The 15,948-nt window shown below is 40.6% G+C and overlaps 1 protein-coding gene across 3 annotated transcripts in view; it reads right to left on the bottom strand.

The window, feature by feature from the left end:
• Window positions 1-1,632: 1,632 nt before the first annotated feature.
• The window catches only part of RLF (RLF zinc finger), a 40,587-nt gene continuing 26,271 nt past the window's right edge, over window positions 1,633-15,948 (bottom strand). For 2 of the 3 annotated variants that reach the window (XM_053998696.1, XM_053998697.1), the window contains 4 exons: window positions 13,620-13,822; window positions 9,273-9,409; window positions 6,945-7,086; window positions 1,633-6,776 (listed from right to left, as the gene is read on the bottom strand). In XM_053998696.1, coding sequence (XP_053854671.1) covers window positions 2,046-6,776; window positions 6,945-7,086; window positions 9,273-9,409; window positions 13,620-13,822 — 5,213 coding nt within the window. In that variant the 3' untranslated portion in view covers window positions 1,633-2,045. Of the gene's footprint in view, window positions 6,777-6,944; window positions 7,087-9,272; window positions 9,410-13,619; window positions 13,823-15,948 lie in introns of those variants that run through there. The other variant, XM_053998698.1, reaches the window with a different exon arrangement.

The raw sequence follows: 15,948 nt of genomic DNA, 5'->3' as shown, positions 1-15,948 counted from the left end.
CCAAGCTGCTTTTGTGCAGCCCAAAGCAACTCAACCATTTTCTAAATGCAGCTCTTGGATGGAGGAATGTTGCAGGACTTGTCTCCATACCTGGCAGACAGAAATGATGTCTGTCCCTGTCTTGTCCTGTGGTATTTCCCAGCCTGTGGAAAGAGCAGTAACTGAACAGAAGGACCCTGCTCAACAGGCTCTGTAACACCGGAGGTGCAGGGAGTACCAGCGTGCACTGTGCAGTCTGCACTCTGTGTGGTTTGCAGGCACACACGAAACGCATTTGGTAAAAGCACAATTGCATCTGAGGAAGTGAGTTTCACATGCAACTCCTTTTGTGGGAAATACAGCTGCTTGACTTGAAACTGAAGCCTCCAAACCTCAAAGAATTTACTATTGATGCTCGCCACAAAGGAACAGGTTCTTCTCTGGGATACTCAAACCCTGAGAGGGTAAGGGAATCTCTCTGGCCCAATACCTGAAGCAGCCATCACATGTCTATTAAGTTTGCTGTTAAACTCTTCTGTTTTGAGATCTTGAAGATTCAAGTATGTTAAAACATGACTCAAACTTGAAATTAAAGGGTACTTCATTATTTTAGAGTGAGAAATTACTTTGGAACACACTGAAGGCTGTCTGATTATGTTGCAGTATTTAACCTTTTGACACAACTTACTTCCATTTTTAGAACTTTGTGAGAAGATTGATGCACCACATTTCTTTCATTAAAAGAAGCTTATAGTTTAGAGTGAGGAAATTACATGAAAGGCTAGGCAGTAAGCTACACTTCTCTTGCTTGATGTATGATTTTTAACCTAACTTTTAAGGATGCCTAAATAATTTCATTTTCCTAAACGTAGTATGAAGATGCCATTTCTGCCTCACTTTGGTCATACCACAGTTCACTAGACAGTCTGATAGCTGCCATTACTCCTGCAACCAACCAAAACTCATGCTCTGTTTTAAACATTTCCTGAAGTTTTTTCCATTTCCCTTCCACTGCTGCTTTTCAGATCACAGTATAAAACCCCAGAAGCCCCAACAACACCCAAGCCTCAGTCAGTAAGAAGCAGTGATTGCTGCTTGCTCATTAGAATCCCCACGGAGATGGGGAAATACCCCATACAGGGGACAGTGATTCTGGGCCTCGTGACGTAGCCATGTGTGGTAAGAAATGTGACACAGAACAAGAAACAGAGCTTAAAATATTAGCTGACTCTTCTGGTAAATCTTCCAGATAGGTTTCATTCATTGTCCAAAAAGCTAACCGGGGAATCCTAAATGTATACTGGTACTTTCATGTGACACAACCTGTTTGGAAGTCTGGCAACACTCATCACACGCTCAGGTGGTGCCAGACAGTCTCAGAAAACACCCTCTGCCTTTAAAGGAACAAAGACTTTCTCATGCATAAGTGTAATTAGTAAGCTTGTACTAATTATAGTTTTTTCAAGTCTGAAAAAAGCACAGAGAATGCTGTAAAATAAAATGTAATACTTTACTTTTCTGTATCTATTTTATCAGTCTGATAAATTATCTACAAATGCATAAAACTTAAGCAACACCGTCCAATGCACTCAGAATGGTCCCAAACTCAATTACAAGTAAAGCACATTAAAGATTTACTGTACAGTAAACAAATGGGTGAAAAACTGTAATTTATTGAAACTCATAACTCAAAAAATATAAGATGCTGTAGTGTACAATATGTTACACAAAGCACCCTGGGGTGCACATTCAAGTCAAGTAATAACTCCATCGCCCCCCAAACCCTGGTACCCCAGTACTTGTTCCATATACAATCATGCACATTTACTCTTGAAGAGGAAGCCCCCAGTATTCTGATGTGTTAAATAGCACCAAAATCAGCATTGTTCATTGAAAAAAATGGGGAGCTAAATTAACTTGGCCATTACTTTTGACAGATATTATACATTCATGGAATTAAACAGTCAAAACTAACCTAAAAAGTGTGTACTGTAACAATTACTGTTCTAATTTGAAGTTCTCCCCGTACAGCAGTAGTGGAGGCTATCTGCTCTAAGCAAAGCTACTTATGTACTTCCTACACACAGCTCATCTGCCTTTTTTGTTGGAAATAAATCTATGAGAGGTGTGGAAAACTTGGATCTTTCAAGAACTACTACTGGTCGTAAGTAATGCAGCTGTTTTAAGGCAAGGTCTCCACAGTCCGTTAGGGCCTTGTCCAAGATTGCCCTCAGATTTTCTAAAGAAGGGGCAGATGAAGACTCTGACAGCAAGGGCTGGATCTCTGTTAGCTGCCCAGGGTTATTTGGGGTTATGATTACATTTTCATCACTTACAAAGTTGTTTACTGGTGTATTCCCTTGACTGTCTCCCTCTTTTTGCAATGTTTCATCTACTGGCAAATGCTCAGGAGACTCCCATTCTACTACCTCATCACAATCATCATCATCATCATCATCTTTTCCCTCACTTTCCTGAATAAATTTTAAAAATGAAGACTCGAATCCCATTGGTTTATATGTCTTTAAATCAAATGGTTTGGACACAGGAGGCTTTTGAAATTTGTCTTTTGCAGCACAAAGTACATTTCTTTTTGCATTCTGATTAACCGCACTATGTTGACATTCCTCTGGGTCTTTCTCTCTTGGCAAATCTAATTGTAAACTGGAGAAAGAAGAGCTATTCTCTCTTTCACTGCTTTCAGAAAGATCTTCAGTTTTACACACAGTTGTCTCCCCGGTGTTAGGCTCTTCAAAACAAGTGTTCTTTGAACTGTGGTTATATTTTAAAGTGCCTGAATACACACAGGCACTGGCATCACAATTCACACTACTCGGTGAACATTGCTTTTGGTCTTCATTACTCACATCTGGAGGATCACATGCAGGGCTTGGAACAAGGGGTTTGTCACTTTCCTGCACAGGCTCAGAATTAGCTGATTTATCCTCATTAATTTCTACACCTTTTTTATTGAAGTCTGAAGCTGTGCCAGAGCAAGACTGCTTTTCAATCATGATGCCACATTTAACACAAAGAACGAGTTTCTGAAGGCGCTGCTCGATGTACATGTTGGTCATCTGGTGTGTGCGCTTGTAGTGCCTCACTATGCTGCTTTCCAGTTTGACAACAGACAGGCACCCCTGGACCATGCAGGGGTACTGGGTCTGGTTAGACTTCTCTTTGCACATTTGTAGGGCTTCCTCTTTTGTTTTGAAATTCAGCAAATGCTTTTCCCTGCTTCTGCTAATTCTTTTTGCTTTTTCTTTTAATTGCTTCCCATTCTGCTTGCTTGTGCTAAAGCTGTCTTTCAAACAATTTTGCTCATTTTTATCTTTATCTTCATCATCTTCCTCCTCTTTCTGATTTCCAAAAAGACTATCATAATATTCACTGTGTCTGAAATATACATGTTGAGAATAGTTACTATAATTTGTGAAAATTCGATTGCAGCCATTAAGGTCACAATGTATTTCAAAATCTTTGTTTAATTTTTCTTCATTGGCATGTTCTTCTATTAGATGCTGTTTAAGCTTATTAAATGTATAAAATACAGCATGGCAGTGTGCTTGGTTACAAGCAAATCTGGCAGACTCAGCTTCAGAAAGCAGTTTTTGATCCTCTAAGATTTCATTGTGGAAGTCACTACAATGTTTAGCAAGAGCTTTAGAACACAGAAAACGCTTACCACACTCTTTGTGTTTGCATGCAAATATTTTTTTACATTTGACAAGTTCCCTTTTTGTTCTTGCTTTGTCTTTTTCTAAGCAGAGCTGTTCCTTATTATACTGGTGAACAGTTCTGTAATGGCGAATCAAACCTTTCTGGTTTGTGAATGCTGAGTTGCAGCTTTTATGTATACAATGAAATGGTTTGTGGTACTTATGCAATATGTAACATAAGTTTCCTTTAGCAACTGTTCTTTTGCTCCCTCTTCCCTGTCTTGCTTCCAGTTCTTCCCTATGACTGTCCAGAGAAGTTACGTTAGATGTTTTTCTTGTTACATCATTGTCTGTCTCTTCATTGGACTCCAAATCAGTCTCAGAAGAGCAGTCTTCCTTTTTTGGGTGACACAGCTGTTCAGAGTCCGAATGTCCAGAGAACCCAACACTGTTTGCACAGGCAGGCACTGGAGCAGTGCTATTCTTATGCATGTCCTCTGTACATAAACCTACATGATCAAATTTTTCACTAGGACACGCCTTGTGAGCCACCATCTGACAGCCAATTTGATGTTTGTTTCTATAGTGAATTCGAAGATGTGTTTTTCTTGTAAATGATCTTTGGCAAATGTGACACTTAAATGGTGAATACCGATGCTGGAACATATTTAGCTGAAGAACCACTTCCTTTGAATAGTTATGCTTTTTAACATAATGCATTAAGAGAGCTTCTCTGGTCACAAACTCACATGTACATCCATGACATTCACAGAAAAATGGTTTAGCTGCCAATTGAGTAAGGTACTGACTGGGTAAATTATCTTCTTGCTCTTGAAGGTGAAATTTTGAGGTAGCTTCATCAACTGACTCAGGGCACTTGGCATCCCTAGATGAATAGCCCAGAAAAGATTTCTGTCTTGAAGAATTTTGAATGCTAGCATTTTTTAAGCTTAGATGTTTCAAACCTAACATTAGTTCCAACATGTTATCTTCAATATCTAGTTCTTTAGAGCTGTCATAAAAAGATGTTTCTGGGGAAGAAGGACAAGTTTCTTCCCTCAGGCCACTGCTTTCTTTAGCATCTACAGCACAATACACACTTTCTGGAGAGTCAGCATTTGTATCAGAATTATGACCCAACTCTGGACTCATATCTGTAGGGGATTTACTGTCCTGAGCATCGCTCAACAGATCGAGAAAGTATTTAGTTTTCATTTCCATATTTCTTTTACCTTTAAAGTTGTATGGATGGGCCCTTCGAAGGTGTTTTTGCATACTTCTGGAATTTTTGTGGGTGGAACAGCAGCCTTCAAAACCACAGGAAAGACTTTTTTCATCAAAGCAAACTGCCACATTGGAACACTGCTGTTTCATATTTGCTGGATGGAAGACTCCTTCCTGGGACATGACAAAACCTGGAACTGACTGGTTATGAGCCACTGTTCCAAGCAGCTGTGGAGATGTCTGACCTTGGCTTGCTGCAGCATCTGCCCTGTGCTTCCCACAATGCAGGCTGCAATTACTTTCACTGTTGAGATCTTCACTGTCAGAGAGAGATTCTTCCTTCACCTGTGGAATTTCCTGAGAGCCTGAGGGATCGAAGTTATCGTTCAGATTGGAATTTTCAGATTGTTCAAGCAGCTGAGACTCTGGAAGATAACGGGATTTTTCTTCTGAAACCAACCCTTCAAGGTTCAGCGTTTGCTTCCCCTCCCCATTTGACACTTTAATATCATGTGCTGCAAGGTGATTCTGAAATTCAGTTTTTGAATAATAAAACTTCTTGCAACCAAAGTAGTTGCAGGTGTACGACGCATCCCTGAAGTGCTGCGCCTCGTGATGGTAAAGCTGCCCTAAGTCACTGAAAACAATGTTACAGCCATTCAGTTCACATTTATAGCGAAGATCATCGTGTGTTTGTTTGTGGTTGAGCAGCTCGTTGACCGACCCAAACCTGGCGTAGCAGTCCATGGACACACACATGTAGGGCTGAGGCCCGCAGTGCACGCGCTCGTGCTCCCGCAGGTGGAAGGACGTCATGAAGTGCCGGCGGCAGAACGCGCACTTCTCCCTCCTGTTCTTCATATCCAAGTAGTGTTTTGCGTTCTCATCGTTGTTTTGATGTTCAGCTTTCAGATGTACGCTTAAGTACTTAAACTGCTTAAATACTCTAGAACAATCTGTCCCAGGACAGGGGTAGATGTCTCTGTCTTGCAGCTGGCAATTTTCCAGTTGGCTGAATGTGACATATTCCTCTGTGTCATCGTCAAAGCTTTCGGGGAGCTGTGCCTGGTGTGACCTTTCTGGAAACACTGGGGGTGGGCTGCTGGAAGCTGTTGCCTTTTGCGGTGATCTCTCTTTTTTCAGAATTATTTTCTTTTTAGGTCTGTGTGTTCTACTAGGTGGCATTTTAACATGTTCCATTACGTGTGGTACAAAAAATTCCTTTCTCTTGAACTTTTTTGTGCAAACAGGACATGTATAAATACCATCTTCCATGTGCATCTTAGAATGATGCAGTATTCTGGCCTCTATACACTCCCTTTTGCAGAGCACACAAAAAAACTTGTATTGAAGCCATCTCTGGTATCTTTCTGAAGAACCAATTGGTTTTTTTACTCTTGCTTTCTCCTTAGGGTGGTTCATTGTGTCTTTCCCATCATAATATTTGTGTTCTTTTGTCTCATCATAGTCACTAAAGAAAGTTTCTAACATGTCGGTTTCATTGAGTGACATATGACAAGCTGCATCATCCTCGGAATCAGAAGCTACCTTCCCTAATAGTTTAAGACAATGCCGCTTCAAAGTCTTCCAGTCCCAAAATTCAGGATCAAATGGCCAATATGCTTTCAAAGCTAAAAGCAGTTCACAGCGGAGTGAATTTGGAACCAGTGCATTTTCTTCATCAAATTTTTGGTCTGGCTGCATATAGAGCTCTTCCAATGCATTAAATCCACTCAAAGTTGGCTCAAGTAAGAATTCTGTGAGTTGACAGGCTCTTCTAACTTCAAGGTCTTCTGGTAAAAGGCAAGCAATTGTTTTACACACTGATGTCTTCATTTCATCGCTTCCGTTGGACCTGATCTGAAGGGCCCTCACACACAACAACACAGACACAGCAAGTCCTGCTTCCTCTGCCTGTTTAAAGGAAACAGAAGATTTTTATTAGTATGTTTTTAGGCATAATCAGAACGTATGAATAATGAAATAAGCTATATTTTTTTCAGTTCAATAGAATTAGTAATAAAACAATAAATTCACATAATCAGCTCTAGCTGTGTCCAAAGACTCAGGACTGTTACTTACTTCAGATTGTATGACTCTTATCAAGAAAAATAGATGCTGTAGTGTCTTGGCAATGATGCCAAACTGACGACATCTCTCCAAAAACGAATCTAAGGAAGGATCTATTCTTCTCTGCAGTTTGCTCCAGAAAAGTGTCAGTTCCCTGCAATGAGTTGAAAGCAGAATGTAAGAACATTGCAGATACAGACAATCTGTGCAGTCACAGTGTGTCAGTTCAGAGCTGATGCCAAGAAAAATTTAAGTGTTATTCAAGGACAGCATACACTTCAATTAGGTCCTGATCTCCAAGTGACACTGAAGAGAACTGTTCCTGTGTCCCACTCTAGCATCTGATCCAACTCCAGTGTATCTCCTGATTCTTACAGGGGAAAGATACTGGCACTGGGATTCATCTCACTTAATGTACACATCTATAGCTGCAGACTTCCTTTCTAGACAAAAAAAAAAAAACAGTCCCACACTTCCAGAGTCTTTACCTCTCACACAGAAATTTAAAATGGGTAAGATGAATCGTAATGGAAAGTTGCCACTTCTCTTCCAATAAGCAAGCAGCTGTACAAGGACTGCTAGGTACACTACTGGAACTTCAATTTATACATCTCTACAATGTCAGCATTACCATTAGACAGAAGACTTAATTCTCCCATCTCATCCCCAAGGAAGGTAGCTAGAATTTGGTAAGTCTGTCAGGACAGCAGTGGAGGGGGAACTGTGCTATCCATGGACAGGGCAACACAGTTTGACCCAGCATCTTTCCTAAGAATGACTAAAAACAGTGTAGACATAATGATATGACACAAACCTGTTAACCTTCTGTAAGCAGGGACATATTTATGCTGCTGGACTGTGCTAGCATTTGGATCTTCAAGCCATCACTGCCTGTCACCTATGCTAGCCAAGTTTAAAGCTGATGTGCAAGTTGCATGTTACAGCTGCACGACATTTTGTGTAGCATTAGCCTCAGGTAGGCCTGACCTGGGAGTCAGACTGACATGGAGATGAGAAATCTACAGGTCTGAGTTAGACCTACAGGACCTGAAAATTGCATTCCAATGCTAAAGAGTTTCAGTTCAGACTTCATACTGCAAGCAAAAAAATCTACCCACATTTGTTTCCCAACAGTCTGACCCTCTTCATTTGCACCCTAGGGATACAGCTATTGGAACAAATCATGTCTTCTTGGACAAAAGCAAGCAATGTAACTTACCCTAGAATAATGTTATAGTCTTGTACCTCTATGGCACCTTGTACTTCTTGTACTCTAGCCTTGTACCTCTTTAGATATAATTCTACTCTAATCCCTAATTTAAAAATTCTATAGTAAAAAACTTCCTCTAAAACTTCAAGTGTGGTGAACTCTCCCCTTCTGAGTTTTCCAAAAAGTTAATTTCTTTCTACAAGGCATTCTTTGCTCAACAAGACCTTTCTGGCCTATTTGTACACATGACTAGACTAGGCTGAACTGTCAATCATCCTGCAGACACTGAAGTACTGTAAAAACTTTTTTTAATGGCTTTAAAACATGGAGTAAATAACCAATACCACAGCTAACCAAAACCAAATTCCCAACGTATTCTTGATATGTCTGGCCATGTAAAGCTTTATCCAGGTGGGGATCTAAATGGAAGAAAACCACATATTTAGCCATGCTTTGAAAGTCAAAACTACAAACCCATTTTCTGGAAGGCAGAAACCAGCCCCTCTGCTTTGGCTCTACAAGTTTACCACTGCTGAAACAGAGGTGCAGAAGGTTCTGCATCTCCAGACAGTTAAGAGGGCAGAGTTTCACAGTCACAATCAGGTCAAAATCTAGTACTACAATTCTTGGAGTTACAGAAATTATAAAAATATAAAAAGGCTCTTGGAGGGGAAGCGGAGAGAAGTTTTTACAGGGTGTTACTTCTGCTCATTCCTAATACTGACATCTCTGTCAAAAAAGGTCAAAAAATGCACCAGACTTTCATGGGGTCAAGTATTCCCAAGGGAAGAACAGACTGACAACATACTTTGTGGAACCACAAAGCTAGGGGTTTAATACCAACCCTGAAAGCACTGACCCACCACCACTGACAGATCTACTACCCCATTATTAGTGTTCATGCCAATAATATGAGTGCTGTTTCAGTTCTAAATTGTTTAAACATTACTTTTGTCTAACTGCTCTATTAGCATAGCAACTTGTGACAAAAGAAGTAATTATCTAGGAAGTGCTTCAGTCTGATGCACTTCTCAAATAAAGGATAAATCCACCTTCTCTACATATTTTTGTACTGTATTCACTCAATTCTAGCCAGTGAGGAACAGTTAGCAGAAGCAGCTTATACGTACCAAGAGCAATACACATTTGCTGTTTGAAGCTGATGGGTAAGATATGTTGTACAAAGAATAAATGCAGTGTTTTCTTGTCCCTCAGATTCCAGATTACATATGATGTCTAGTACCTCTTTGCAATCCACCTTTGCAATCTTAAAGAAAATGAAAAAGAAAAGGCACTTTATTCTCAGTATGTTTACAAAAGAAATGCACATTTACTATATCAAGGTCTCACAAACAAAACATTACCTCTCCCATACCCAGAGATCATGCCACACCTTTCAGCTACGAAATGTTATGAGAAGTTCACCTGTTAGTTCTTGATCCCTTCTTAATATTAGCTTTATTTGGGACAACCTTCCACTTTGGGCAGCTTAGCTAAATACTTGCATGCAGGCAACCATCTACCTAAAACTTCCCATTCTGTCTCTCTGCACTTACAGGGATTCTTGTGTTACTTTTGAAAATTAGAACCCAGGTCTGTAAAGATCAAGAGCTGTGAAAAAGCTGGTCTCTTGTTCTCTTCACCCCTAGGTGCTGATTCTGAACAACCACATTTCAAAGCATGATGATAGAAACAGAAGTGTTTAGAGTAGTGTGCTGATTTTGGCTGGGGTAGAGTTACTTCTCTTCCTTGGGGCTGGTATGGGGCTGTGTTTGGGATTTCTGATAACACAGAGATGTTTTTCTTATTGCTGAGCAGCACTCACAGAGCAAAGGAAGCTGGGAGAGCACAGGAGGCTGGAAGGAGACACAGCCAGGACATGTGACCCCAGCTGACCAAAGGGATATTCCAGACCATGACACCATGCTCATTACATACAGTGAGGGGAAGAAGGAGGAAGGGGAGTGTGTTGAGAAATGACATTTGTCTTCTCAAGTCTCTGTTATGCATGACTGTGCCTTGCTCTCCTGGAGGTGCAGGCTCATGGGTAGAACTGAATTAATTCCTGGTTTTGCTTTGCTTGTATGCACGGTTTTTGCTTCACCTTTTATATTATCTTTACCTCTACCTACAAGTTTTCTGACTTATACCCTTCCACTTCTGTCCCTGGTACTGCTGGTAGGGGAGTTGAGCAAGCAGCTATGAGGGGCCTGGGTCTAGTTAGGGTTAAACGACAACAAGGAGACAAATCCCAAGGAACTTCTGGAATGTCTGCTTAAGGTAGAACATATCTGTGTATCAAACCAGGGTGTCAGCTTGGATATAAGCCACAAACAGTAATTATGAAGACCATTTACTACTAAGACAACATTAGGTTTTAATACATTTTTCCAGTGGATCTATTCTGCTTCACAGAACAGACTGTGCTCTAGCAATATGTACTTTAAACAGCTGTTCACATTATAAACATTTCAAACTTCTTGTTCCTCATGAATAACAATGACAGAGAACAAACAACAGGAAGTTAAACTAATTTTTGCAAACATCTCATTCAGCAGGAAGAACAGAAGCAGGGATATTAACCCAGTTTCCCATTCAGGCTTGACACTGGAGTTCATTGAGCACTGCCAGCATTTGCTAGGGTCCACTGACTTGTGGTGTTCAACTTGAGACCCAGAACTGACCTCTTGCAGCAGACATTTCCAGAGCAATTCACAAGCTGAAAGGCCTTGCAGATGTGTCAGTTTTGCATTTGATTAAGTAAAATACAACAGATTTGGGGGGGGGAAGGAGGGAGGGAGTTGTCACTGATTCATCCCTGGCACAAGAGAAACCTCAGAAAATGATTTAGGTGACAGTGCTTTGCTGTCTAAGGGAACAGACATCATTGCTCCCTCCATGCCAAAGACAATAAACCCATACAGTATCTGTAAATCAAATGCCACCTCCAGCAGGCTGGGGAGGGCTGAGAAGTGACCGATGGCCTCATGACAGGATTGTGACTATGTCGATCACTGCCCAGGAGAGAAAGGGGCTCCTGTAGGTAACAGGACACTGCTGCATGCCATCTCCCCCCAACATTCCTTGCCAGCAGCACCTTTCTTATGTTGTCATCGACCTCCAGTGCCTACAGCTACACAGGTGCTGCAGCTTGGGTGGGAAGACTAAGTCTGACAGCTGGGCAACTCCAGCCTTCTCACAGTATTCTACTGTCTCTCTCCACTCGACTATTCCTCTTCTTTATAGGTAACAATTTCAATCAGTATATAAGGTAGATTTAAAAAGCTAAAATTTAAATTTAAAGCTAAGTGACACAAACTTTTATCTTTAATAATTTCTACAATTATACACTGTCATTTCCTCAATACTACAGCAAATATTCTTAAATAATGCAGAGGCTGCCTGCAGCAGTTTGATAGAAGTCTGATCTTCCAAGTTTTGGGTTTCAGAGACACAACTATTGTCAGTTCATGTAAGTATGGGACATGTTTCCTCCACAGATCTGAAGACAACATGGCAGGCTACCTGTGAGCTACTCAGCCAGACATTACTGACAGAGAGCACGCTCATCACCAGTTCCATTAAAACAACAATCACTGAATACCACCACCACTGTTTCAAAAACCACAACATTAAAACCTACTTACTAGGGTTTCTGAGGCTACAGAATTATAAATCCCACATTTTTCATAGCCATCAGTTATTCCTCAACCAGACCCAAAACTTCTGTTGTGTGCTGGACCAGCAGGAGCAACACCAGCTCCAGCACAAGCATGGCCTGGCACTCAGAGTGACCTACAGCTACATCAGAGCTCTTCTCCCATAGAAATTTGATTCTTTTTGGACAAACTCATTTGCATTCAGGGCATTAACTACTGAGTAAGCAACAAGAAAATTGGTTTCAAGTCCTGTTTATCTCAAACTTGGTCAATGATAATTCATCTCATTTCAGATCTTGTGGTTTTTGCTTTTTGTTTGTGAGATCTTTTTTGCTGTGAGATGGTTTGTAAGATCTTTTTTTTAAATATTCAAGATTAACTCAAAATGCACATCTTGAAATCATCCAACAATATCCAGCCAGTCACTTAAGTGACAAACCAGATACGTACTGAGCTGTCTTTACTAAACCTGAAATGTTGACCACTATTACTTGGTTATAAACCCAACTAGAACAACAACTCACCGAAAGTTAGGAGACTATAGAACAAACACTGCTAAGATACTTGAAATTAGAATTGTTAAAAAATGATGCCCTCCTCCCCATGTTCTATTAACACAGTTTACTCCTCAAAGTTATTCCAAAGAACATACAACCATGTAAGATTTAACTTGTCTTTGTTTTCCATGTTACTTTAGTTTGAAGGAAAAGTTGTAACATTACAGTGATACTTTATTTTTTATGTCATCATAAAAATGTCCTACCACTAACCTAGCCCTCTACCAATTTTCAGTAGGACACCATGTTGATACTCTTTATTTGAAGAAGACCTCCAAAAGATGACTGCTTGTTTCACAACTGAGTTTTTTTTATGAATGGGATAAGGGGCATTTGCTTAAATTGACTCCCTGAAGAGCTTTACTCGTCACCTTTGGATCAGTCTTTCCCAAAGGAATTCCAAATTAAACAAAACCTACTTTGATAATGAGATGGCTATATGAAGCTCCTATGTGTCCCAGCAAACACTCACACTGACATTTGACAGAGACAGTTAACATTAAAACACTCAATATGGCTTTAATTTATCTGGTTGTTGCATTTCAAAATCCTTTTTAATTGTTACATGTGGCTGGCACTCATGTCTTGCAGAGAAAACCATCTTACATCACAGAATATTTGGGCTTCATGCTCTTGCAATAGTTAATTACTGTGTAGGATAACTGCTTTAATTAACATTTTAATTGGTTCAATAAATTGGCAAAATCAAGCCAAACATTGAAAGCCTGACAGTGATCCTTAATTCTACTTTCTACATTCACACAGAGCAGCAGTGAACAAACAACTCTAGAGCTGTATTTCTTGTTACATGCGTGCCTCGGAATCAATTCAAGGTACCAGGAGGTACCAGAAGTGCAAGGGACAACTTTATACACAGTGTGTATGCACACACACAGAGTTAGACATTCACATAATACACATGTATTTACATACCTCTAGAGAAGTATGCACATACAGATGTGCATATATACACTTGTGTGTGCGTATATATGCTATTACTTATAGATATAGACAGAAGTAGTTTATTTTGTAGGAGCTCAGCAATTTAACTTCCACACCTGACTTAGCCAGACCAATCACATCCAGTTCCTGGAAAAGGATGACCACACATTGTCTAATCTTTCAAAATAATCTTTCAAAATTCCTCTTATGGAACTCTGCTGCAACAGTTTCACTCTTCAGCTTCAACTCTTACTGCTACATAAATAAATTCTAAAAAGCTTCATAAATATATATTAAAAACGGACTATAGGTTACTAACCTCCTTAATGGAGTCTTCATTAGGCAGCATTGAACACACACATGTGATGTAGGCTTGGCGAAAAGATGAAACATTTGCAATTTCTGGAGAATCTGCACACAATTTTGACAGGAAAGTGGCTTGAGGGATGCAGTTTGACTTCATCAAATGTTTTATTCGCATCTGCAGAAAGGAAGGCCCTTCTCGTGTAATCAATTTATTAGCTAGGAAAAGAAAAAATCCTTTGAGAACAGACCAGTTTACAGATGACACTTAAATGAAATTGTCTCACTGCATTCACACTTCTTCGCAAATTTGTGTAGGGACTGTGTTTCTAGGAAACTCTAGGCATGGTGACAAGTGACTGCAATGAACTCTCTTCTCCCAAACTCTGGGAAGTTTCTCTCAGGAAGAGAATGCTGAGCCACAGAAAACAGACCCCCACACACAGCCACCCCCTGCCATGCCCCCCAAAAAACAGCACCATTAAGATGTATGTACTTTAGCAATGGCTAAAGGACACTGACCACACCAGACAGATACCAGCAGTTTAACTGAGGTTCAGAATCATCACCTTTCAACTGTGGTTTTATATTCCAAAAATCAAAAACCGTTTCAAGGCATTCATTACATGCTTTTCAACTGGAAAGTTTTCCACCCAAGCTGTTAAGACCCCATGTAATGCCAAAAATGTAAAATGAAGTTGAGGGTGAAAATATTATCTTTGTGGGACTTTTGAAGAATTGTGTTTAAGACATTCTAGGCTTAGGCTCTTAAACAAGCAGATACTACTAATCATTATGAGATTTAATGAACTAATTCAATAGTAAAAATGCCACTTCAGATTATTTTTGTAAATAGCAAGCAAAATTTACTTATTTGGATTAAATACCTCACAGATTTAGTTTTGTTCTCTTCCCAGGGGTTTATCATAGAAACAGAATTCAGTTGGAAGGGACCCACAAGTCCTGCTCCTCAACAGAATACTTCAAATTAAACTGTATGACTAAGAGCATTGGCCAAATGCTCCCTGAACTCTGGCAGGTTTGGTGCTGTGACCACTTTTCTGGGGAGCTTGTTCCAGTATCCAACCACGCTTAGGGTAAAGAACATTTTCCTCATGTCTAACCTGTGCTTACCCTGACACAGCTTCATTCCACGTCCTCCTGTCCTGCTGCTGGTCACCAGAGACAGGAGACCAGCACCTCCCCATCATGGCCTTCTTGAGGAAGATACAGACTCTGATGGGGTCACCCTTGGGCATTCTCTTCTCCAGGCTCAACAAGCCAAGAGACCTCAGCTGCTCCTCATAAGGAGGAGCCTCAAGGCCTCCCCCCACCTTGGTCACAATCCAGTAGCCTGATGTCCTTCCTGCACTGAAGTACCCAGAACTGCTCAACCCAAAGCAGGACCCAAGGTGAAGCCACCTCAGCACAGAAAAGAGTTGGACAGTCACCTCCCCCTTGACTGGCTGGCAATGCTGTGCCTGATACACCCCAGGACACAGTTGGCCTCTCTGGCTGCCAGGGCACACTGCTTACTCACATTCAAGTTGCCATCAACCCAAATCCTCCAGACCTCTTTCCACAGGGCTGTTCTCCATCTCCTAGTTTGTCTATGTAACCAAGATTGCCATGTCCCAGGCGGAGAATTCATTACTTACTCTTGTTAAAATTCATATGGCTAGTGACTGCCCAGCTCTCTGGTCTATTTTGATCTCTCTATAAGGGCTCTGCTCTCAAAGGAGATCACAGGTCCTAACATAGTATCATCAGCAAATTTATTTCATGTACATTCAACTTCCACACCAATATGATTTATGAAGACATTAAAGAAACCCCACCACTGACTGCTCACCACCCTGACAATCTCATTTACTGTAACTCTTTGCACCTGACCTATCAGCTCACTCCTCACCCATCCTACTATGGATTTATCAAGCTGTGTCCTGGACATTTAATCCAGGGATGCTGTGAGAGCCAGCATCAAAAGCTTTGATAAAGTACATGTACTTGGCTTGGTTTGACACTGGCCAAACGCCAGGCACCCACAAAAGTCACTCACTCTCACTCCCCTGCTACTGCTGGGCAGAGGAGAGAAAAATTTAATGAAGGCTTCGTGACTTGAGATAAGAACCAGAAAGATAAGAAAACACTCTATGGGCAAAACAAGCTCAACGTAGAGGTAAAAATGAGTTTAATTACAAATAAAATCAGAGGAGGATAATGAGAAGTAAAATAAGCCCTTAAAAATCACCTTTTCTTCCCCCAACCCCTACCTCCTTCCCACTTACAGTGCAGGGAGAGAGGGTATGGGGGTTTTGGTCAGTTCATCACCCAAGGTTTTTCTT

This window comes from Vidua macroura, chromosome 25, assembly GCF_024509145.1.
Source record: "Vidua macroura isolate BioBank_ID:100142 chromosome 25, ASM2450914v1, whole genome shotgun sequence".
NCBI classification, from domain to species: domain Eukaryota; kingdom Metazoa; phylum Chordata; class Aves; order Passeriformes; family Viduidae; genus Vidua; species Vidua macroura.
Note: the sequence above shows the minus strand (reverse complement) of the source record. Positions and strands in the feature narration are given on the sequence as shown.